The 22,912-nt window shown below is 43.4% G+C and overlaps 2 protein-coding genes across 2 annotated transcripts; one reads left to right on the plus strand and one right to left on the minus strand.

Annotated features, from left to right (window-relative positions):
* Window positions 1–707: 707 nt before the first annotated feature.
* ENKUR (enkurin, TRPC channel interacting protein) lies at window positions 708–13,474 on the minus strand. The gene is made up of 6 exons (XM_081163296.1): window positions 13,322–13,474; window positions 11,839–11,989; window positions 9,884–10,029; window positions 7,480–7,703; window positions 6,037–6,183; window positions 708–1,071 (listed from the first exon to the last, which is right to left on the minus strand). Exons 2-6 carry the CDS (start codon window positions 11,913–11,915, stop codon window positions 898–900), a joined length of 768 nt encoding a protein of 255 aa, XP_081019422.1. The 5' UTR covers window positions 11,916–11,989; window positions 13,322–13,474; the 3' UTR covers window positions 708–897.
* Window positions 13,475–13,667: 193 nt separating this feature from the next.
* On the plus strand, window positions 13,668–20,537 carry THNSL1 (threonine synthase like 1). The gene is made up of 4 exons (XM_081163203.1): window positions 13,668–14,010; window positions 14,771–14,912; window positions 17,150–17,294; window positions 18,173–20,537. The coding sequence occupies exons 2-4, from the start codon at window positions 14,811–14,813 to the stop codon at window positions 20,428–20,430; spliced, it is 2,505 nt and encodes an 834-aa protein (XP_081019329.1). The 5' UTR covers window positions 13,668–14,010; window positions 14,771–14,810; the 3' UTR covers window positions 20,431–20,537.
* The last annotated feature ends 2,375 nt before the right edge of the window (window positions 20,538–22,912 follow it).

A 22,912-nucleotide genomic window follows, 5' to 3' on the forward strand; every position in this document is an offset into this window, starting at 1 on the left:
ATCCACACATTCAAAAGCCACTGGGAGGCAGGTTCAGAAGGCAGAGCTGAGTGGAAGGATACAGTAATTCAATCTAACCCTGGCAGAAGGGGAATTTAGAATGCTCTGCAAGTCTGGAAAATGCACAGCCTAGTACAATGCCATTTGCGTTGTATACAGTGCAGTTAATGTGTGAAGCATAGTTCATGCCTCAGTTCTAACCCACAAAAAATCTTACTGTTTTGGACTTGTGATGACAAAGCTTGCTCACATTCCCATGACCTTAAGTGCAAATGTGGTTTGGAAGTGCTGTAAAGCTAGACAATTTGGCAAGATGTAGGAGCTGCAATGGGTCTAACTTTGTCTTGTTCACTAAATCTTATAATACTTTAATCCTGGAATATACCTGTTCTTTGAGCATGCCTTAAACATCAAGTGCTTTGGATTTATAGAGCTGCTTTGGTGAGCATCACATTCCATTTATTGCCCCTATTTTCACCTTTAAAGGAAGATTACACTGTTTCCTGGCTGTTGGGTAATGTAGAATCCAAACCACAAATAGAAGGAACTTGGAGCTTTAGTTAGCAACTCTTTATTATACATTTATTTCCCATACTCTCTTAATTTATCATCTTATTTGAATTATTGCTGTACAGCATGTTACATGAACAATGAAACTTTCGGGGTGTTTTTTAAAAATAAAGTATAGGTCACTGAACAATCAGGAAATAAATAAATAGATATATTTATTTTGGAAAAAATAGATATTTTAAAACTTTCAAAAATAAAATATAGCTAAAGTTCTACCTAACTTGTCAAAACCTAAGTATTCATCTACAGATGAATATATGAGCATATAGTGAAAGTAGTATTTGTTTTCATCTCAGAGGATTCCCCCCCCCCCCAAGGATGCCCTGATCATTTGTTTGCAATATAAATAATTCTGTGTTTCTCAATTGTCTGAATGTCATGTTCCAGCTGTTTCATCTCTGCTTCCAGCCTTTCTTTGTGAAGTTTCTTTGGTAGTGTATCTATTTCAACGGAAAGGCTTTGGAATTGGTGATGCACGTCTTCCCAATTCTTCTTGAGACCCTATTTGGAGTATACAAAGGGACGAATTAGTATACGGCAGCATTATACAGTAACACAACAAGGCTGCAATCTTATACAAGCCCTCTGGGAAGCCACCCTATATTCATACATGCATTCGCACACCATATATACACGCATACAGGTACATACATCAGAGCACACATACAAATGTAGGTACACATAAATACATGACTAGAAGACACATACTAGGGACCTCTCTGCCCAGTTTAGCATCAGAGAGGGGTGGGGGAACTGAGCCCCCTCTGCCTCTTCAGACCATTGATCTGAAGAGTGGGGACGTTGGTGCTTCCCTTCCCATTAAGAGGCTGGGCTTATCTCTCTGCCCAGCCCAATGCTGTGTTGTTACTTGATGCAGATTCTGCTACTGCTGCAGGCAAAAATTGGTACATGTTGGAGGGGCAAAAAAATATAAATTGCTTAATGGTTCAGCCTGCTGGGCAGCAGTTCACCACCCTGCAATGCATACTTACACTGGAATAAGCCCCATTGATCTCCATGCAATTTTCTTCTGAATATATATATATATATATATATATATATATATATATATATATATATATATATGCAGGTTTTGGTGTTTTCGGGTATCTTCCCGTGTAAGAGTTGGGGTGTCTAGGCGACGTTTCGACGAGGTCTCACTCGTCATCTTCAGGCTGGTGCTTTCGGCTTCTTGTTACTAGAACAGAGCAGGATCTCAGTGTTTGAGTTCCTATAAATACTGTGGAGGGGGTGTGGTGTATAGCCTCCAACGTTCTGGGCAGAGAGGAAGTTCCCAGGTTATTGTGCCTTTTCTTCTTTTGTTCATTAATTACTTGAGGGATATCTTGAGTGATTTCTTGAGTGATATTCTGAGTACCACTTAGGAGGGTCATTAGGTGTGGATTAGTTGCTAAAGCTTTCGTGTCTTGACCTCTTGAGCTTGTGAAGAGTTTTTCTGAGTTTTTCTGAGAAGATGGCTGTACTGCACTTAGTTGTGCTCTGGCTTGGCTTCGTGTATAGGGGCGAGCTGTGGTTTTGTGCCCTGTGCCAGCCAGATCTGTGTAGGGATTGCAGGGGGGTGCAGCATCCGGAGGTGCCACTATGGTTTGGCTACTGGATGGTATCTGTAATTTATCTGTGGAGAGGGTCTGGGTTTGGGTCTGGTGTGGTTGATTGGAGATGGCGTTCTGTGTGCCTCTGGTTCTGGTGTCGGTTTTTGTGGGGAGGGCTAATTTCCAGATGTCTGGCAGGCGGGACGTGTCGTCACGCTTGTTCATGTTGTGAGGGTGTTTCTCTATCTCGATGGCTTCCATGATTATTCTCTTGTGGTGATGTTCCATGTTAAAGAGCAATTTGGAATCTGCAAAATTAATTTCGTGTCCTGTTTCTTTCATGTGTTGGTAAAGAGAGGAAGTTTTTTCTTCTTTTTTGACGGCATTCTTGTGTTCTGCGATACGTGCATTTATTCGTCTGTTTGTTTGTCCAATGTACGTGGCTGGGCAGACTTTGCAGGGTATTTCATAGACCCCTTGGTTTTCTAACTGGATTTTATCTTTTGGGTTTCTGAGGATATTGGCTATTTTTTGGTTGGTGCAAAAGGCTGTTTTGATATTGTGTTTATGGAGGATTTTGCTAATTTTATCTGTGGTGCCCTTGATATAAGGAAGGAGGGCCATGCCATTGTTTTCTTCTGTGTCTTGGTTTTTGGGGGGTGTTTCTTTTTGGATTAGCTTCGTAACCCTGTTTTGCTGGTATCCGTTGGCGATTAACACATTTGAGAGATTCTGTAACTCAGTTGTCAAGTGGTCTTCGTCAGCCAGGCGTTTGGTTCTGGAGATGAGAGTCTTGGCTACGGAGTTTATTTGTGCAGGGTGGTGGTGTGATTGTGCATGTAAGTAGCGGTTGGTGTGTGTTTTTTTCCGGTAGATAGTGTGTCCTAGGGAGCCATCAGGTTTTTTGTAGATTAGGACGTCAAGGAAGGGAAGTTGGTTGTTGGCTTCTATTTCCATAGTGAATTGTATTTTGGGGTGTAGGCTGTTGAGATGTGTGAGGAAGCTATCTAGTTTTTCCTTCCCGTGTGGCCAAATTACAAAGGTGTCGTCAACATATCTGAGCCAAAGTTTGGGTTTGTGTTCTGACTTGTCTAAAGCATTGGTTTCAAAGTGTTCCATGTACAGATTTGCGATGACCGGTGAGAGGGGTGATCCCATAGGTGCTCCTTCTATCTGTTTGTATCTTTGTCCATTGTGGATGAAGTACGTGTTGGTTAGGCAGTGGTTGGTCAGGTCCAGGATGTATTCGGGGGGATTGTATTTGTTTTGAATGGCTGTCAAGGCTTCATTAATGGGCACTTGTGTGAAGAGAGATACAACATCGAAGCTCACAAGTAGGTCATCGGGATGTAGGTTTTGCTTCTTTATTGTTTCTATGAACTGGAAGGAGTTTGTAACGTGTATCTCTCTTCACACAAGTGCCCATTAATGAAGCCTTGACAGCCATTCAAAACAAATACAATCCCCCCGAATACATCCTGGACCTGACCAACCACTGCCTAACCAACACGTACTTCATCCACAATGGACAAAGATACAAACAGATAGAAGGAGCACCTATGGGATCACCCCTCTCACCGGTCATCGCAAATCTGTACATGGAACACTTTGAAACCAATGCTTTAGACAAGTCAGAACACAAACCCAAACTTTGGCTCAGATATGTTGACGACACCTTTGTAATTTGGCCACACGGGAAGGAAAAACTAGATAGCTTCCTCACACATCTCAACAGCCTACACCCCAAAATACAATTCACTATGGAAATAGAAGCCAACAACCAACTTCCCTTCCTTGACGTCCTAATCTACAAAAAACCTGATGGCTCCCTAGGACACACTATCTACCGGAAAAAAACACACACCAACCGCTACTTACATGCACAATCACACCACCACCCTGCACAAATAAACTCCGTAGCCAAGACTCTCATCTCCAGAACCAAACGCCTGGCTGACGAAGACCACTTGACAACTGAGTTACAGAATCTCTCAAATGTGTTAATCGCCAACGGATACCAGCAAAACAGGGTTACGAAGCTAATCCAAAAAGAAACACCCCCCAAAAACCAAGACACAGAAGAAAACAATGGCATGGCCCTCCTTCCTTATATCAAGGGCACCACAGATAAAATTAGCAAAATCCTCCATAAACACAATATCAAAACAGCCTTTTGCACCAACCAAAAAATAGCCAATATCCTCAGAAACCCAAAAGATAAAATCCAGTTAGAAAACCAAGGGGTCTATGAAATACCCTGCAAAGTCTGCCCAGCCACGTACATTGGACAAACAAACAGACGAATAAATGCACGTATCGCAGAACACAAGAATGCCGTCAAAAAAGAAGAAAAAACTTCCTCTCTTTACCAACACATGAAAGAAACAGGACACGAAATTAATTTTGCAGATTCCAAATTGCTCTTTAACATGGAACATCACCACAAGAGAATAATCATGGAAGCCATCGAGATAGAGAAACACCCTCACAACATGAACAAGCGTGACGACACGTCCCGCCTGCCAGACATCTGGAAATTAGCCCTCCCCACAAAAACCGACACCAGAACCAGAGGCACACAGAACGCCATCTCCAATCAACCACACCAGACCCAAACCCAGACCCTCTCCACAGATAAATTACAGATACCATCCAGTAGCCAAACCATAGTGGCACCTCCGGATGCTGCACCCCCCTGCAATCCCTACACAGATCTGGCTGGCACAGGGCACAAAACCACAGCTCGCCCCTATACACGAAGCCAAGCCAGAGCACAACTAAGTGCAGTACAGCCATCTTCTCAGAAAAACTCTTCTCAGAAAAACTCAGAAAAACTCTTCACAAGCTCAAGAGGTCAAGACACGAAAGCTTTAGCAACTAATCCACACCTAATGACCCTCCTAAGTGGTACTCAGAATATCACTCAAGAAATCACTCAAGATATCCCTCAAGTAATTAATGAACAAAAGAAGAAAAGGCACAATAACCTGGGAACTTCCTCTCTGCCCAGAACGTTGGAGGCTATACACCACACCCCCTCCACAGTATTTATAGGAACTCAAACACTGAGATCCTGCTCTGTTCTAGTAACAAGAAGCCGAAAGCACCAGCCTGAAGATGACGAGTGAGACCTCGTCGAAACGTCGCCTAGACACCCCAACTCTTACACGGGAAGATACCCGAAAACACCAAAACCTGCATTCCTGTACCCGTGAAAATCTACGAAAGCAAATATATATATATATATATATATATATAGGACTGCAATCCTATACTCCAACTTGGAGACCTCCAGATGTTTTGGACATCTCGTATTATCCCTATCCACTAGCCATGATTGTTGAGACTCCAGAAACAGCTGGAGGTCACAAGTTTGAGAAAGGCTGCTATACTCAGCTGAGTGTAAGCTAAGCTCCACTGAACTCAGTAAGGCTTTCCTCTGAGTAAACATTTATAGGCTCACAGTCCTATATACATTTTCCTGGGAGTGAGGTGCACTGAACACCATGGGATTTACTTCATATTAAACATGCACAGATTGCTTTGCACAACTGTATTTTCCGCACACTGTAACATAAAAAAAACACACCTCAAGACGTTGGCTACCGATTATTCTTTAAAGTGGAACAAAACCTTCTGACATGCCTTTAACTGCAGTTGGGCTCCACAGTGGTCCACTACTGCTGATGCAATGAAGTGTGTGATGATATGGAATCTAGCTTCCAGAAAAGACTTTGTAAACATTTCTGTCACATCCAACTTGCTCAGTCCTGCAGATAACTATTCTAGAGCTCCATCTAGTGAAAATCTACCCTTCTTAGTTGCAATTCTATTCATAAAGCCTTTCCCATTCATGCCTGTACAAATGTATCTTTTATGCCTCAGTCTGTCTAATTCAAGTCAACCCACATACCTCAAGAAGACTGTCCCTGTCTTCATCAGATAGCCGTTTCATGGCTTTTTGTCTGAGAGTTTCCTTGACATAGGCATCATACTCTTCCTGGGCTCTCTTTACTTCTTCATTTCGCTTAGTTACATATTTCGGAGTAATGCCGTAATCCTACAAGAAAAATGCACCTTCCAGATATTCATATACTTTTGTTGTTGTCGTCGTCCTCATCAACAACAAAGACCCTTATGTAATATAACTTTTTTTGCTTTTCTTTTTCTTTTTTAGAAAGAAAAAGACTACTTTGAACTTTTCCTCATTAATCCTAGTATATACTAATAGTGCACTCATTCATTTGGGTATGAATCCTTATGTAGCCAACAGCAGCATCTACATGCAAGTGGTACATATCAACAGGCATGAGGTTTTGCAAAAGTACCAAAAAACCTTTAGAAAATAAATACAAAAATAATGGAGAAACACACACTAAGCCTATAAAATTTATGGAAATGTTGGCTAGGGACCTTTAGACTTCAGAACTATAGATTCACAGTGCAATCCTCCTATACATACCAACTCAGACATAAGCCCCACATAATTCAATGCTGCTAATTCCTAGGTAAGTAGATACAGGATTGCAGCCTTAGCAGAAAAATTATTCCATTTCCTACGAATAATGAAGCATGCAGAAGGTGGGTGTAGCTGGTACCCTTGTAGGCAAAGGGACTGATCTGGAGATGGATGGGATTCTCCAGTTGATCTGTTGTTGCTTTTAAATACATGTGACTTCAGTTATGATATTAAACATCTAACACCTTTTATAAAATACTCAAAAATATCCCTACTTCTCATTAATGTCCACTACTTCACTTTGGCTAAAAATACTAAGATTCCCAACAAAGATATTCAGGGTCAGGCACTTCTGGTTTCTAAAAATTTTGCCCGTGCCCTAAGCCTAAGAACATCAGAGGAGCCTTCTGGATCACACCAATGGCTCGTCTGGCTCACTCAGTATTGCAAATAAGTGAGCCTTATATTGCAGTCCTATGCTTGGGAGTTGATATTGGCACCTGTCTGTCTTGGGAGACAATGGAGGAGTGCGCCTTTGGGGGCGAGGTCAAGCTGCTGAAAGGTTGCAGCCCCTGCTGTGGCTGTAGAGAACAATGTGGGAGAGACATGTATTGTTGCAGATGAAGGTGTCTAGTTGTGCTGCTGCAGATGTACCACGGCGTTTCTTCTCTCTGTGCTCCTTCAAGCAGTCTTTTCTCTTTTGGTCACTGCTATGGATACACAACTTGACTGCCTGTCTCCAGGCACTGTGGTCGTCCACAAGGGATTCCCGCAAGGCAAATGGGTTGATGTTGCCTGGGAGTAAGCCCCATTTAACTCAACAGGACTTATGTCTAAGGAGGCATGTATAGCATTTCACTGTTAGTAAATGCACCACATCATTTTGATAAGGCATACCTTTTTCTTGAGATATTTTGGAACGAGTCCTGAAGTTTCAAGGACGTATTTGTCGCCTTGTCGTCGGTCAACACAAGCTGGTAGAGGTTTCTTAGGCACTCCCATGATGACATTAGCTGCATTTGTGCTTATGAAATTCTTTGAACTCTGAATTCCCATGAGTGGGTGATCTGACAATTTAGGCACACCTGGTTTCACTTTCTTACCTCCTTGATGTTTATTTCCTGTTTTTTTTAAAAAAATAAAAAGCCACAAAATGAATTACATTTTTTAAAATGTTCATCTAAGGATTCTGCTAAGTCTATGCCTTTAATTCAACCTGCACCCTTGCCCCCAATTTTCTGGATTCTGATCTCCCAGCCCTAGACAGCTCGTTTCCTTACGACACTTTGCATCATAAGGAGGATTATTTTGGGGAGCAGCAAGTATAAGAAGTGATGTGTAAGAAGGGAGAGGTGACAGCTCACGAAGGACTGGGTAGAGAGGGACTGTCATGTCCTGGATGATAAATGAATAAAGTAACTGCTGTAAACTATCAAGATCAACAATATTTAAGCCACTGCCCAAGACATCCCAGTGAAGGGCAAAAGATACATTTCAAAATAGTTGCGGAAAGAAACAAAACAACTTGATGACATATTGCCATAAAGGCTTAAAAAGCTAAGTAAATGTACATTAAAAAACCAAACTATATTGTGCTTCAGGAAAATACCCACACTCATTATTTTGAAAAGTTTCATACCTTTTTTGTGTCATTGTGTGTAGTTGGAGGGAGGTGAGTTCTTGTCTGCTGCTTTTATAATTAGTCTATGAACATTTTAAGTGTTTCTTGTTCTTGTTAATTTTTTTGTTTTTTGTTTTGTTTTCCCTAACCCTATTTTTCATATTGCATGTCACACTGAAACTTTTTTTGTAGTAGGTATATAACAAATAATAATATTAGAAAAACATTTGGAGTCAGCAACGCTGAGGCTCCTGGTTACTTGGGGTCCAACTGTAATGCTCCTGGACTTGTCACAATTCCCAAAATCCATTTGTGAAAACAAAATGTCACATTCTATAACCACTCTTTCTGACAATATATACATTTATAAGCAAACACTTCCAGCATGGTGTGGATTGGCCAACTTAAGTCTTCCTTAAAATATGCAGACTTGGCACGATTAACAAAAGCCTTGCTGTCTAGCCTTGCACATCCAGATCAGAGGCAAAAACTAAACAACCAGCCAACTAACATATGGTCCTTAAAATCACTAGAACAGAATTGCCCATGTGTCCAGAGAATACAGTAGATATTACTGGATGTTAACCTGGGTAAAATTGTAGTGAAATTTTACGTGGCCTGGGATATTCATCAATGTGGTGTAGTCAGAATATTACCCTAGGCTTAGGAAGACTGGAATACAAATAACTACTTCTATGATTCTATGATTCTATGAATATTACCCTAGGCTTAGGAAGACTGGAATACAAATAACTACTTAGCAATGGTACTGACTTTGGGCAAGTCATTATATCTTCCGGGGTAGCCATTAGAATAAAAAAATGGGGGGAGGGGGAGAACAATGCTGAGTACTCCTCAGATAAAGGATGAGATTAAAATGAAATAAATATCTAGGCTTAGGTTTGGTAGGCTTTCATTATATCAGCTCCCTGCTCCCTGTGTTTAGCAGTTACCATCTCTGCAGGCAATCCTTATATCTGCTGCTAGAAGTAGGGCTTTTACAGCAGTGGCCCCAAGTCTGTGGGATGATCTCACTCTAGAACTGAATACTTTTTACTTCTGGTGGAAACTTCCTAGTGGAAGTTAATATCACACATCCTTTCTCACGAGGCTTTGGAGATTTCTTCTGAGAATGAATTGGAATGGCTGATTTCTGTTACTGGCTGCTTTGTTTGGCTGCACAGTTTTTATCTTGCATTTACAGATATTTTTACATGATTTGTTCTTTTGCTTTGTACCAAGCCTTATGAGGAGTGGCTGAAGGTACTGGGTTATGTTTAGCCTGGAAAAGAGGAGACTGAGAGGAGATATGATAGCCACTTTCAAATATCTTAAGGGCTGTCAAGTGGAAGATGGAGCAAGCTTGTTTTCTCCTGGCTTGGAGGGTAGAACTTGAACCAATAGCTTCAAGTTACAAGAAATGAGATTACAGCTAAACATCAGGAAGAACTTTCTGACAGTAAGAGCTGTTCAGCAGTGGAGCGGTCTCCTTTGGGAGGTTGTGGACTCTCCTTCCTTGGAGGTTTTTAAGCAGGCATTGGATGGCCATTTGTCATGGATGCTTTCGTTTAGATTCCTGCACTGCAGGGAGTTGGGACTATATTCTACGATTCTATGCACTGGAAAAAGATATACAAATGGTATACATTTAATAAACATATTCAAATTAATGAAACATACTCTGTGGTAACTTTGGTTCCTTTGAATGTTTCTGAAGGAAGTCTTTTGGATTTGGCACCTGGACTTTTGGTGGTCCTATGGTTTTCCACGGTGCTTTACTTTGCTGTATTGTATTTTTTACATATGTTTTCAATGTCGATACATATCTTTAGTGAAGAGAAAATATACACACAATAATTAGAGCTGAAAGAGAAGCTACAGGCTATTCCCCCCCCCCAACAGACCACTGTCTTCTTGAGCACTGTCCCTTAATGACTGCTGTCTATCAAAGTAAAAAATGAACTATTTGAAAAGAAATAATATTGTTCTGATCTCATTTGTGCCTGAAATCAGCAACACCCATTGACCTGGTTCACATGACACAGTAAGCCAAACTATGGCTCACCAGGAACATGCAAATGGGCCGCCTCAAGGAGGTTGTAGTCACCTTGCTCTGCCCCAGTCTTCCCGACTCCCGTGCAAAGTTTGTTCTTGGCTGTAGCAAGGAATCATAGAATTGTACAACTGGAAGGAGCCCCAATCATCACCTGGCCCAACTCCCCACAATGCAGGAATCAAAGCTAAGGAGAGTTTATAACTACAAGCCCAGGTTCAGGTCACATGCTAAGTCAAAACTGGGCGTAGTTGAGCACAGTGTGGGAGTAATAAAGACTGGGGAGGAAATAAGTGACTGTGACACCTTCACATGGTCCCATTAAGCCATAGCTTGGTATTATACACTGCACACCTATCCAGAGTTAAATCAACAGTGGAATAAAAGTCAGCAAAAATAGGGAATTGCTGTTCCAAAGTGATTCTCTTTACTGGCTTTAAAAACACTGTTTCTCATTCATTTTATCACTTTATAGTGATTATATTGAATTTCTCTCTTGGTCTGCCATGACTTCAAGTGGTTTGGGTCACATGAATGAGAAAGGCATAACATTTGCCTGAGCTGGTGAAATTAAATTTCAGTTATTGATTGCCGTATATTCAAAAAGACGTGTCTGCCATTAGTGGTTCACGCAATAAAAATCCTAACCACATAAGACAGAGCTGGGGAGTGTTCTCTTTGACTGCAATTTGCAGCAATTCCTTATATATCAGCCACACTAGTATGCTATGAGAGGATACGAAGCATATCTTGAAAAATTAAAAAGATGGAAAAGAAAGGAGAACAGCATTAAATACTAGGAAGCAAAAAAGAAAAAGGCAAAATCTCAAAATTATATTTGAGCTTTCACATGATGTAAAAGTCACTTCCAGAACTATAGTGGATTACAGTGAAACTATAGTGGAATATAATGCAAGTTTAGCACTCATTTCCATATTATTTGCTAACAGATTTTTTTCGGGAAGTAAATAACACAGAAATGAATAATAAACTTGCACTATATTCCACTATAGTTCCAGAAGTTTTCGGTCGTAAAAACAGAATAAACTGTCATGTGAATGCACCCAAATGTCCCTTCTCAATTCCAAGGCTGTAGTATTATAAAAGGTAAAGGTAAATGGACCCCTGACCATTAGGTCCAGTCGTGGTCGACTCTGGGGTTGTGGCGCTCATCTCGCTTTACTGGCCGAGGGAGCCGGTGTACAGCTTCCAGGTCATGTGGCAAGCATGACTAAGCCACTTCTGGTGAATCAGAGCAGCGCATGGAAACACCGTTTACCTTCCCGCTGGAGTGGTACCTATTTATCTACTTGCACTTTGACGTGCTTTCGAACTGCTAGGTTGGCAGGAGCAGGGACCAAGCAACGGGAGCTCACACCATCACGGGGAATTGAACCGCCGACCTTCTGATTGGCAAGTCCTAGGCTCTGTGGTTTAACCCACAGTGCCACCATGATAGGAGATACAAAATTCATTTGAGCAGAAAAATTATTGCAACACTTTCCATAGGAACAGGTCAATCACTGATTGACAAGTATAAAAGGTTTGTCAGAATGAGTCCCAAGTGTCCTTACCCACATACCTAGGTGCCTTGCAAGACTTATCCAGATTGTAAGGTAGAAGGTTGTAAATGCTCTCCTCCATGCACATTGCTGCCATCTGCACAGTGATACAGTCTGCAGATAATTCAAATTGCCAGACTTCTAAAGTGAACTGTCTTAAAATATCTGTGTCTGTGGAGGGGATACATTGATTGAAAATGTATTGTAACTTTTGAATATATTTTTTAAAATTTTAAAAAAATCTTTAAAAAAGTGAACTGCCTGTCACATTTTGTCTGATAAACACCATTCCACCTCTCCTTTCGGGTTTTTCTCCCTGCATCCCGTCCCCCAGGCACATACTTCTTACCCTCCCCTTCCTTCTTTTATACTCTATATTCTTCTCGTTTGCACATTCCTCCTTGGCTGGTCACTATTACCCTTTGACCTTAACATTTCAACCATCCCAGTTCCACGGTTTGCCCTAATATCGCTCACATTATCACTCCCAGCCTCCTCTCTAGGTCTGCACAGAGTTGACCCTGGGCCAGAAGTTGTTGGGACAGCCCCTACCAGCACGACCAGTGATCAGGACTGCAGAGAATCGTCCAACCACATTGGAGCACCACGGGTTTCTCACCCATTTTTCCAAGTAACGACATCACATGCCGAGTCTCTACAACCTAACACCTGAATTGTCCTGCCAAGTGGGTGAGGAAGGTCTTATTGTACTTCTGCACTTGGCTGAGGAAATCCATGTATGACTTCCCCAGAGTTATGTTAAACCTCACCCTGCGGTAGCTTGGATAGTTTTAACACCATCCTGCCAAGTGATCAGGCGATGTGCTTTACCACACGTCAGCTGCCATATGTGCAAGATGTATGCTGCACAAGTTAAAAGCAGCTATCGGAATAGGCTCCAGAAATGCTATAATGCAATGTCAAAGCGCATACAATTTTTTAAAAATTTTATTATGGGTCATGGTTCCCAAAAATACACAAATGCTTTTCGTTCAGGGTCTGGGTTTAAAAAAAACCTCCAGTTAAAAGTCTGTCAAGGTGACAGATCTGGGAAAGGCGAGGCTTTGGAGAGCTGCTGCTACTGCTGCTTATCTGAACAGGCAGAGATGAGATTGATGATAATGATGATGATGATATCTTAGCCTTTGAGATGTTGTTGGATTACAAAACCCCACTTCGCTAAGAAGCTCACTGGGTGACTTCGGGCCAGCCACTCTCTCAAGTTGGCCTACCTCGCAGGGCTGTTGTGAAGTTAAAAATGTGTGAGATTTGGACACCCCCCCCAAAAAAAAAAGTGTGTGAGAGAAGCACGTGCAGCGCTCTGAGCTCCTTATGAGAGAAGGCGGTGTATCAATCTACCAACACGCAAGGAGTCCAGGGCGAACGACCTGCCTGCCTCGCATTCCCACGCGCGCCGTCTGCACCCGCTCAGAGTCCCTCTTGCTTTCCCTGCTCCCTGCCCGCCCTTCCCATCCCTTCTCCGCCTCCCTCTCTTCGCCTTACCCCGCTCTCCTTTCTCTCCTCCGAGCCCTTTTCCGCTCCCGTTCGAAGCCTCCTCGGCTGCCGCGCATTAGAACGAGCGGCACTGTTTGGTCGCCCTTGGAAACCACCGCTTAGCAACGCGCGCGCGTGTTTGTGTGTGTGTGGAACGGGAGAGAGGCTTTGTGACGCCATTTCCGGGACTGTGCTGCGAACAATGAGCGAAGCCGGGGAGGAAAGGAATGGCGCGCAGGCGCAGCAGGGGCAGGGTGGAAGGACGCCGCCGTAGAGATACTGCACAGAGATAGGAAGGAGGACGCCGCCGGCGTGGGAGTTCGCGCACGCGTAGTAGCAGGTAGGTCTGCCTGCATGTGGTTAGAGAGGGGCTGGGTTGAGCAATGGCGGAGAGGCGCTTTATGGGAGGGCAGGGCTTTTAATTTAATTTTTTTTGCGTGCCTTGAAACGGATTCCTTCCTTCCTTTTCGGATCCATACTACGTGCATGGATCCTTTCCCTGCTCACGAGGAGCAGCCTCCCCTCTGCTCTTGGCAGCCTTGGCAGGGAATGGGGGGAACGGGTGGGTCGCCCTCTGGTTGCCCTGAAGGGAGAGACTCGGTCCGCATCCTGCTCGAGGCGCTGCATTGGAGCAGGTGCCTCCCTTCCCACCCCACTGACGAGACCGGGGGGCCGCCCCATATCTTGAAGAAGAAGGGGTACTCTTCGTTGCTTGGTTTCTGCTGCAGCGGAGAGAAAAGTCACGGGTCGCTGAATAAAGTTTAAAGGGTGTTAGAATTGTGGCATGCATGAGGTCTGGTGGGCCCGCCGGCATCAGATGCACCACGCGAGTAGGCTGACATTTGCACACATGGGAAGAAAGCAGCAGAACCCCAAAGCAGTCAAGTGCAAGACGCGCAACCCGTGGGTTTCTTGCGCAGAGCTCAGATGTATACATGAATGCATTCACAACTGCAGCCCAGTAAATTGGCAATACAATAAATTTGCTCAGCAGAGCTCGGCAGATCCCAGTGGTGGTTTTTTGTTTTGTTTTTTAAGAATCAAAAAGGTGCTGGTACACAGTTCTTGAAGTAAGTGCCACACTGTTATCATTTGGTGTGGGGGATGTTGGAGGCAATAGGCCTCTGAATACCATTTGTGCTCAAATTCTGCTTGTAGGCTTCCCCTAGGTATCTGGTTGATCAGTATGAGAATAGAGTACTGTACAGTGGTACCTCAGGTTACATACGCTTCAGGTTACATACACTTCAGGTTACAGACTCTGCTAACCCAGAAATAGTGCTTCAGGTTAAGAACTTTGCTTCAGGATGAGAACAGAAATCGTGCTCCAGTGGCACAGCAGCAGCTGGAGGCCCCATTAGCTAAAGCGGTGCTTCAGGTTAAGAACAGTTGCAGGTTAAATACGGACCTCCGGAACGAATTAAGTACTTAACCCAAGGTACCACTGTATTGGACTAGGTCGTGGGTCTGATCCAGCAGACTCTTCTTATGCTGCTTGATGTCCTTTATAGAAGTGTGGGATGTAAATGTAATAATAACTAAAACGACATTTGAGAAGATTCACACGTGTTGCCTATGGAAGAAAGCTGGCCACTGCTGGGTGAGAAGCAGTGATAACTAAGACAATTCATATTGGTTATGATCACATTTGAATTAATACATTGACCCTTCACTTCATTCTTGCCATACTCCTGTTCTTCCAGCTTTCTTAGAAGTCGGATTCTGTTTTGAATTGGGGTCATTGCTACTGGCATTGCTAGGTGCAAGTTATAGAAAATGCTTTGCAATTGCACTCTGATTGTTTAATATAGTAACTGATGCCTGCACAGGAAGAGGAAGAGAATTGCAAGGCAATTCTCAAATCACTGGATATTTTTAAATTTTTCATAAATGAGTGCTATTTAAAGCTTATCCACAAATTCTGTTTTTTATGTTGTACAACAGCTAATGGCACAAAGAAGTATTGGAAATACCAACTTACTGCTTCCATGTTACATCATAGTTATTGTAATCATCTATGCTGCATGGCTAAAATATGTATTGAATTGCTAAATTCATCATCAGCTAAATTTTCTAAATAAAAGAAAGTAAGCAACTTAAAAAGAATAAAGTTACAGTTAAAGCACATTGGAGGTATTCTAGTAATGCAGTAGAACAAACAAAATCACTACAAATATTAAATGTAAAGGTCACCATGGAAATGTAATTTTAAAAATATTTTTTTATGCCTTTATACCCCACCTTTCTTTCATCCAAGTAGTGACCAGCCCAGCACTGCTTCAGCAAATTGTTTCATTTGCCTTCAAACCATAACCTGGGACTCATTGCAATTACTTATCCATCAGGAAATGCACCTGAATTTTTATTTTATTTTTTTAAAAAGCTTTAGCTGGATGATGGAATAGAGTTGGGGAGAAGGTTCCTGCTCCAAGCCCCAGAAGACTTGGAATAGCACAGAAAAAGTGGGAGCATGGAATATGGAAAACAATTGCTGTGTGAATGTCGTACTTCTCTGTTATGCTAGTTGACTATAACTAGCAGACTTCCACCCCTGCAGATGCTGTTGGCCTACAACTCCTTAGCCATTGGCTGTGCTGGCTGCAAGTGATAGTTGTAGTCCAACAACCACTGGAGGACCACAGATATCCCTGCCCCTGTGCTATGACTAGAATAGAGGACTCCCTTCAGGACATTTATGCCCTCTTGTCTTACAGGCTGCATACAGTGGTACCTCGGTTTAAGAACAGTCCGGTTAAAGAACGATTTGGTTTATAAACTCCACAAAACCAGAAAGAGTGTCTTGATTTGAGAACTTTACCTCAGTCTAAGAATGGAATCCGAATGGTGGAAGGGCACCGGCGATAGGAGGCCTCGTTAGGGAAACCGTGCCTCGGTTTAAGAATGGTTTTGGTTTAAGAATGGACTTCCGGAATGGATTAAGTTCGTAAACCGAGGTACCACTGTACTTCTTATTATGGAATAAACATGTCAAAAGATGCCAAGGGGCAAAAATGAACAGTATAAGATGGTGAATGAGAATGGTTCTTCTGGCACCGTTAAAGTAGCTCAGCAAGTGAAGGAAGCTTTGTTTGTCTAGAACAAAGTGGGAAACTTGTCCTGCTCCAGATGTTGAGCACCAACTCCCATCAGCCCCAGCCAGCAAGGCCAATGATTAGGGATGATGGGAGTTTCCCAAAGCATCTGGAAGGTACCAGATCAGCAAAAGCTACATTAAACTCTGCTTTCACCAAAAATATTTTACTTGCAAGAGCTAAGCATCTAGCATTACCAGAATGCAGGATTACAGTGGTACCTCGGGTTACATATGCTTCAGGTTACATACGCTTCAGGTTAGAGACTCCGCTAACTCAGCAATAGTATCTCGGGTTAAGAACTTTGCTTCAGGATGAGAACAGAAATCGTGCTCTAGCTGTGCGGCAACATCGGGAGGCCCCATTAGCTAAAGTGGTGCTTCAGGTTAAGAACAGTTTCAGGTTAAGAACGGACCTCCGGAACGAATTAAGTACTTAACACGAGGTACCACTGTATATTGTTTTCAGGGCCAAATTGTTTTAATTTTGAAAAGGCAAAGCATACGAGGTTTTCCTAGTCTCCTGACTTGAAGTGCGTGCACTGTTTGCTTTGTGGTACGTGTTGACGTGGCTGTTGATTTCCCTGAGCAAACAAAACGAATCCACTCTTGGCAACGTGTTCATGTTCCGGGGCTGGAGAGAGTCCTCTTTGCCCGGTGCTTGTTCTTCTGTTGCCTCTGGAGAGCAATTGCTTGTGCGGCATTTGCTTCACTCTGATCTTTCTCTTTTATTCTCCTCCATCTAGATTGAGGCTTACAAAAAGAAAAGAAAGCCGTACGTGGTTGCTGCACAAGAGTACGTCACAGATGCCATTTGCCTGGGCTTGTTATTATTTTTTTGCAATGCCTGCTCAGACGATAACGGGACAGAAGTGAGCTACTCTTGCAACCGTAAGTTATGTAACAAAACGATTGGTTGGTTGGTTTCAAAGGAAGAAAATATATTTGGATGCAAAGAAAGGATTTTATATAAATGCATAAAGTGCACTCTGGCTCCATTTAAATGACTGGAGAAGTTTTGACATTCCAGTGGGAGTTGAATTGCACTCTTGAGTGCTTTTGTTCGTGCGTTTTAAAGTATTCATTGTAATCAGCTGTCACCTTCTATAGGTTTGCCATCCTCTGGTAGTTAGGGTTAATGTGCCCCTAATATTTCCTTACATGTGCAAATAAAGGCAAGGGGAGGGCAGGGGTGGTACAGTATGTCTAAGAAATGGAGTACATACTGGTGTTTCTAGCAGCCAGTTTCGGGAGCTCCATTGAGGATTTTTTATTGATTCTGAGAACATTACCTGCCTACAGTCAGTGCCTCTATTGAGTATTCATTGTAAGTGTTAGAGGTGGTTCTGTCCTGTTCTGCTTGTGGCTCTTAGCCAAGGAAACAGTTAAGCTATCCTACGCACAGAAAATGAACTAAGTGTAAAGATTTTATGCAGGAAGGCACAGAGGCTTATTTTTTTAAGCATGTGGCTTCTTTTCAGAGTAGAAATTTCACAACAAACACACATGCTTTAAAGGGAAAACCTTTCCCCTCTGCACAGATTTCACAGAAGGTGGAATTCAATAAAATCCTCACCATTTATTTGTCATGATCAGGTCACAGAATGGGTGAGCGATCTTGTTCAAAAAACCCCCAAAACGTGCTCCCCTAAGATGGAAATGGAGCAGTCAGAAGTGTCTTCACATTCTAGTAATTATTTTAAATGTCAAGTGGCTAAGGTTTAAAGTATTTCTGGCTCACTGGATTTCCCCTTCCTCTTCTTTTAAAGCGTTTCCTTGTGAAATTGGCTCGAGAGAAAAGAAGAAGATGTTTCATGTGGTCTGGAATCGGCATCTAAAGCTAATGAGTCGCATCGTGGTTTCTGATGTGTATTTAAAGTTGATTTTTTCAAGAAGCTTTGCCCTTGCATGGACACCATGGATGTCTAGGCATTCTCTTGTCGGGGACAAGAATATTGTCCTGATGGGACCCCCTGGAGCTGGTAAAACGACAGTGGGGAAAATAGTAGGGCAGAAACTAGGCTCCTGCTTCATAGATGTGGACGACGATGTCCTTGAAACAACCTGGAACATGAGTGTGGCAGAAAAATTGAAGGATGTTGGCAATGAGCAATTTTTAGAAGAGGAAGGAAAAGCCTTGTTAAATCTTTCAGCATCCGGAAGTGTCGTTTCCCTTACTGGCTCCAACCCAATGAATGCTGCCGGCATGGAGCACGTGAAGAAAAACGGGGTTGTGGTCTATCTGGACGTACCGACACAAAGCATCATGGATCGGTTGCAGTTGATGAAAGTAGACCGTATTGTGGGGCAGGGGCCCGGAACCTCACTGAGAGACATCCTCCAGTTTCGGAAGCAGTTTTATAAGAAGTGGTACGATGTCCGTGTGCTTTGTGAGAACGGAATTACAGCCGACGCTGTTGCCGAGAAAGTGCTTCATGCAGTGAAGCGGTACCAAGACTCTGACTCAGATGGCTTCATTTCCACCAGAAGTCTAAGATGCGATAAGAAGGTTGAGCCAAAAGGCTCTGTGAAATATTTCAGCGATGTTCTTGTTGAGGGACTGGCGCCTGATGGTGGGCTTTTTGTTCCTGAGATGGGGCTTCCAGTATTCACTGCAGGAGAATGGCAACATCTACTAGGGGCGAGCTATGCTGAAAGAGCTCAGGTTATACTGGAAAGGTGCATACATCCTGCTGATGTGCCTGCTTCCAAGTTATGGGAAATAGTTCAGGCTGCTTATGGACAAAATTTTACCTGTTCTAAAATTGCCCCCGTTAGGCACCTGGCAGGCAATCAGTTTCTTCTGGAGCTGTTTCATGGACCAACGGCTTCATTTAAGGATTTGGCGTTGCAGTTGATGCCCCACCTGTTTGCATATTGCATCCCCCAAAGCTGTAACTATCTGATCTTGGTAGCTACTTCCGGTGACACAGGAAGTGCCGTCCTGGATGGTTTTAGTCGGCTTAAGGAGACGGATAAACAAAGGATTGCTATGGTCACCCTCTTTCCCCAGGATGGAGTTAGCCAGATTCAGAAATCACAGATGGTCGGCTACCAGGAAGCAAACACAAAAGTAATAGGTGTCAGATCGGATTTTGATTTTTGCCAGTCTGCCATCAAGCAGATGTTTACCGATTCAGATTTTACCGGCTTTCTCACTGTGGAATACGGAACAGCGTTAAGTGCAGCAAATTCTATAAACTGGGCTCGCTTGCTTCCCCAGGTGGTCTATCATGCCTCTGCCTACCTTGACCTTGTAGAGCAAGGCATCATTTCCTTTGGGAACCCCGTCGATGTCTGTGTTCCCACAGGGAACTTTGGCAACATACTAGCCGCTAAGTATGCGCAAATGATGGGGATCCCTATACGGAAATGCATCTGTGCTTCCAATCAAAACAACGTCTTGACGGAATTCATAAAAACAGGCCTGTACAATATAAAGGAGAGGCGATTAATGCAAAGTCTGTCACCGGCAGTGGACATTTTGAAGTCTTCCAACCTTGAACGACATTTGCACTTGATTGCTAATGGGGACGGGCAGCTGGTGACGCAACTGTTTAGCAGTCTGGAGAATCAGCACTGCTTCCAGTTGCAGGAACACTTCCTGGACAGGCTTCAGCAGGATTTGGTGGCTGATTGGTGCTCTGAGGACGACTGCCTGGGTGCCATTCGCTCTGTGTTCGATACCACAGGCTACATTTTAGATACGCACACAGCTCTCGCAAAGGTGGTTGCCGATCGACTGCAAGATAAAACTTGCCCGGTGATCATTTCTTCTACGGCTCATTATTCCAAATTTGCACCTGCTGTCCTACAGGCATTGAGGATTGGAGAAATCAAGCAGACTCCGTTAAGTCAGCTTCACTTGTTAAACTCTTATAACCCTTTGCCTCCGGTCCACAGGGGCCTATTAGAGACTCTGAAAAAGAACGAGAAGCAGCAGTACCAGGTTTGTGCTGCTGACATGAACGTCCTCATGGAACATGTTGAATCCTTAATACAAAACCACTTCATGAAGGTTTTCTAACTGTAGGCTTATTTGACATTTGCCTCCTATGGCGCTTTGAATATTTCCCCTCCTCCTCCTCACACATTCACCCAAACGCATGTTTTAATAAATGCTTAGTAAACACAGTAGCTGCCTTTTAGTGACTATATACTGCCAGATATTTAGATGCATGAGCACTGAATGCAGTGTAAGAAACAAAACAAGCATTGTTGAAAAATAATAATGTCATATTCCCAAAGGTGAGATCATTGTTTGGAAGAGAAATAGAAAAGGTTAGCATATGGTTCCCAGGGAAGTCCTGTTTTAGATGCTCAGTATTGCTCACACAGTCTTGCAGCAATTCTCCAGGGTTTCTTTCTGCCCTATCATAGAATCGTAGGGTTGGAAGGGGCCATGAGGGTCCTTGCAGTGCAGGAATCTTTCACCCAACGTGGGGCTCAAACCCGTGACTCTGGGATTAAGAGTCTCATGCTATACTGACTGACCTAATGAGAGGAAGAAGAAGAATCTGGGACCTTCTGCATGCAAATGAGATGTTCGAAAGCACGTCAAAGTACAAGTAGATAAGTAGGTCCCGCTCTGGTGGGAAGGTAAATGGCATTTCCGTGCGCTGCTCTGGTTCGCCAGAAGTGGCTTAGTCATGCTGGCCACATGACCTGGAAGCTGTATGCCGGCTCCCTCGGCCAATAAAGTGAGATGAGCGCCGCAACCCCAGAGTCAGCCATGACTGGACCTAATGATCAGGGGTCCCTTTACCACTGAGCTACAGCCTTTCATCAGATGTTTCTGGTTGGCCAGGGAAGGAATAACAAATAGTTTTGGGGAGATACTTTGTGCAACACTATTTAGCCGTTAGCCACAAGATGGCATCCTTAACAGTTTGCTAATAGTAGTTTACTAATAATAGGGTTGCCATATTTCAAAGTTGTTTAGCTTTTTTGGGGAATCCTCCCCCCAAAATAGTGTTTTTGCTGCTTTTTACATCACGTTGCCATACATTACATCCAGGTTTCCCCCTGACATTTTGCCAATTTGGCAAAATTGCCCCCTGACGCCATTTTTACAACTGGAAACCAGGACATGTCAGGAACTTTCCTGACGTATGGCAAGCCTACTAATAGCATTTCAAAGTCTGGACTTGCATTAAAGGAATCTTTGAGTTATCCATAATAGCTAAAAGAAATACTTATAAATTGGGGGTGGGGAAATTCATCCCAATTCCTTAAAAGGTGGGAAGAAGAGAATGCAGAGAAGCACCACACGTAAAATATTGTTGGGCAAAATCCTTTGGGCCAGCTTTAACACTGGGAAGCTCTTCCTCAGAGCAAACAAAGGTCTCTCAGATGGGTTGTTATGCCATTATAGTGGGGTCTGAGTCACTGGTGCCATCTCCCAGCGACTCGAGCACCCACAACATTTTTGCAGTGGGTGCCTATGGGTGCCCGACCTCTGCCATGACCAATGCCTCTGCAGGCTGCCCGCAACATAGCATAATACCCAATTTAGCATCAGCTGACAGCCATAGAATTGTAAGCTGTTCTCATGCTCGTAACTTCCTCCGTGTTATGAAAGGAGCTTGAAAGCCTCATTATCGCCTCATCCAATTGTGCGGTGCTCCTATAGATGATGCCATTTCTTTTGCTCTGAACAAAGTCCTAGAGCAGCAGTCCCTTGTGTTCCCCTCTGCATTACACCATGGGCACACACACTGGAGCAGCTGCCTGGGGGAGACAGTCTCTTCCAAATGTCTGCATTGCTGCTGCGGTCTTAATGAAATAGAAAATATTAAAACTGCCATGCAAGAAGAAGCCACCTAAGCAGCCGTCGTGCTTTACTTTATTCAAATAAGCCTAGGTAGCATATTATACTCCTCCCCTGCCCTGTCTGCTTGGGCTGTGCCTGCTCTTAGGAGTCCAGGGAGCAATGAAATGGATGAGGTTTTTTTGCTCTTGCTTGAGAGAGCAGGAGGCCTGTCAGTTCCAATCCCCCTGCCAGCTTCCCAGAGCCAAGGTGGCGGCAGGAGTGACGGATGTGCTGACACATACATGGAGCCGCAGAGCTCTGATCTCCTTGGATCATCCGAGCTCAGAATGTAGGCCTTTTAAGCTGTTAGGAACGTCTTCGGTGATTAGTGGCATCTAAAGAGATAGGGAGGGATTTTTAAACTTGCTAGAGAACTATTTTCAATCGGGGTCTGTTAGATGGATTGTAAATGGGGAGATTGTTGTCTATTGCTCAGTCTATTCCTCTCTTTGCCTTGTTAATCAGTCAACAGACATGAAGCATTTGGTACATAAATAGTTGGTTAAGTCCAGCCAGAGGGGGAAAAAGAGGGGAAGCAATTGGTTGCTACTAAAGAACTGGACGCGGGTGGCGCTGTGGTTTAAACCACAGAGCCTAGGACTTGCCGATCAGAAGGTTGGTGGTTTGAATCCCCATGACGGGGTGAGCTCCCTTTGCTTGGTCCCAGCTCCTGCCAACCTAGCAGTTTGAAAGCACA

Source organism: Podarcis bocagei (genome assembly GCF_964188305.1).
Source record: "Podarcis bocagei genome assembly, chromosome: 12".
NCBI classification, from domain to species: Eukaryota; Metazoa; Chordata; class Lepidosauria; order Squamata; family Lacertidae; genus Podarcis; species Podarcis bocagei.

Bases quoted from the DNA above. Each gene is read 5' to 3' on its own strand.
- THNSL1 (XM_081163203.1), top strand. From the start codon at position 14,811: ATGTCCTTTATAGAAGTGTGGGATGTAAATGTAATAATAACTAAAACG. The intron at 14,913-17,149 runs GTGAGAAGCAGT...TCCTCCATCTAG, and splicing joins AGAAAGCTGGCCACTGCTGG to ATTGAGGCTTACAAAAAGAA. The intron at 17,295-18,172 runs GTAAGTTATGTA...CTTCTTTTAAAG, and splicing joins AGTGAGCTACTCTTGCAACC to CGTTTCCTTGTGAAATTGGC.
- ENKUR (XM_081163296.1), bottom strand. From the start codon at position 11,915: ATGGCAGCAATGTGCATGGAGGAGAGCATTTACAACCTTCTACCTTAC. The intron at 10,030-11,838 runs GTATGTGGGTAA...TCTTCACTAAAG, and splicing joins AAGTCTTGCAAGGCACCTAG to ATATGTATCGACATTGAAAA. The intron at 1,072-6,036 runs GTATGTGGGTTG...TACTCCAAATAG, and splicing joins ACAGGGACAGTCTTCTTGAG to GGTCTCAAGAAGAATTGGGA.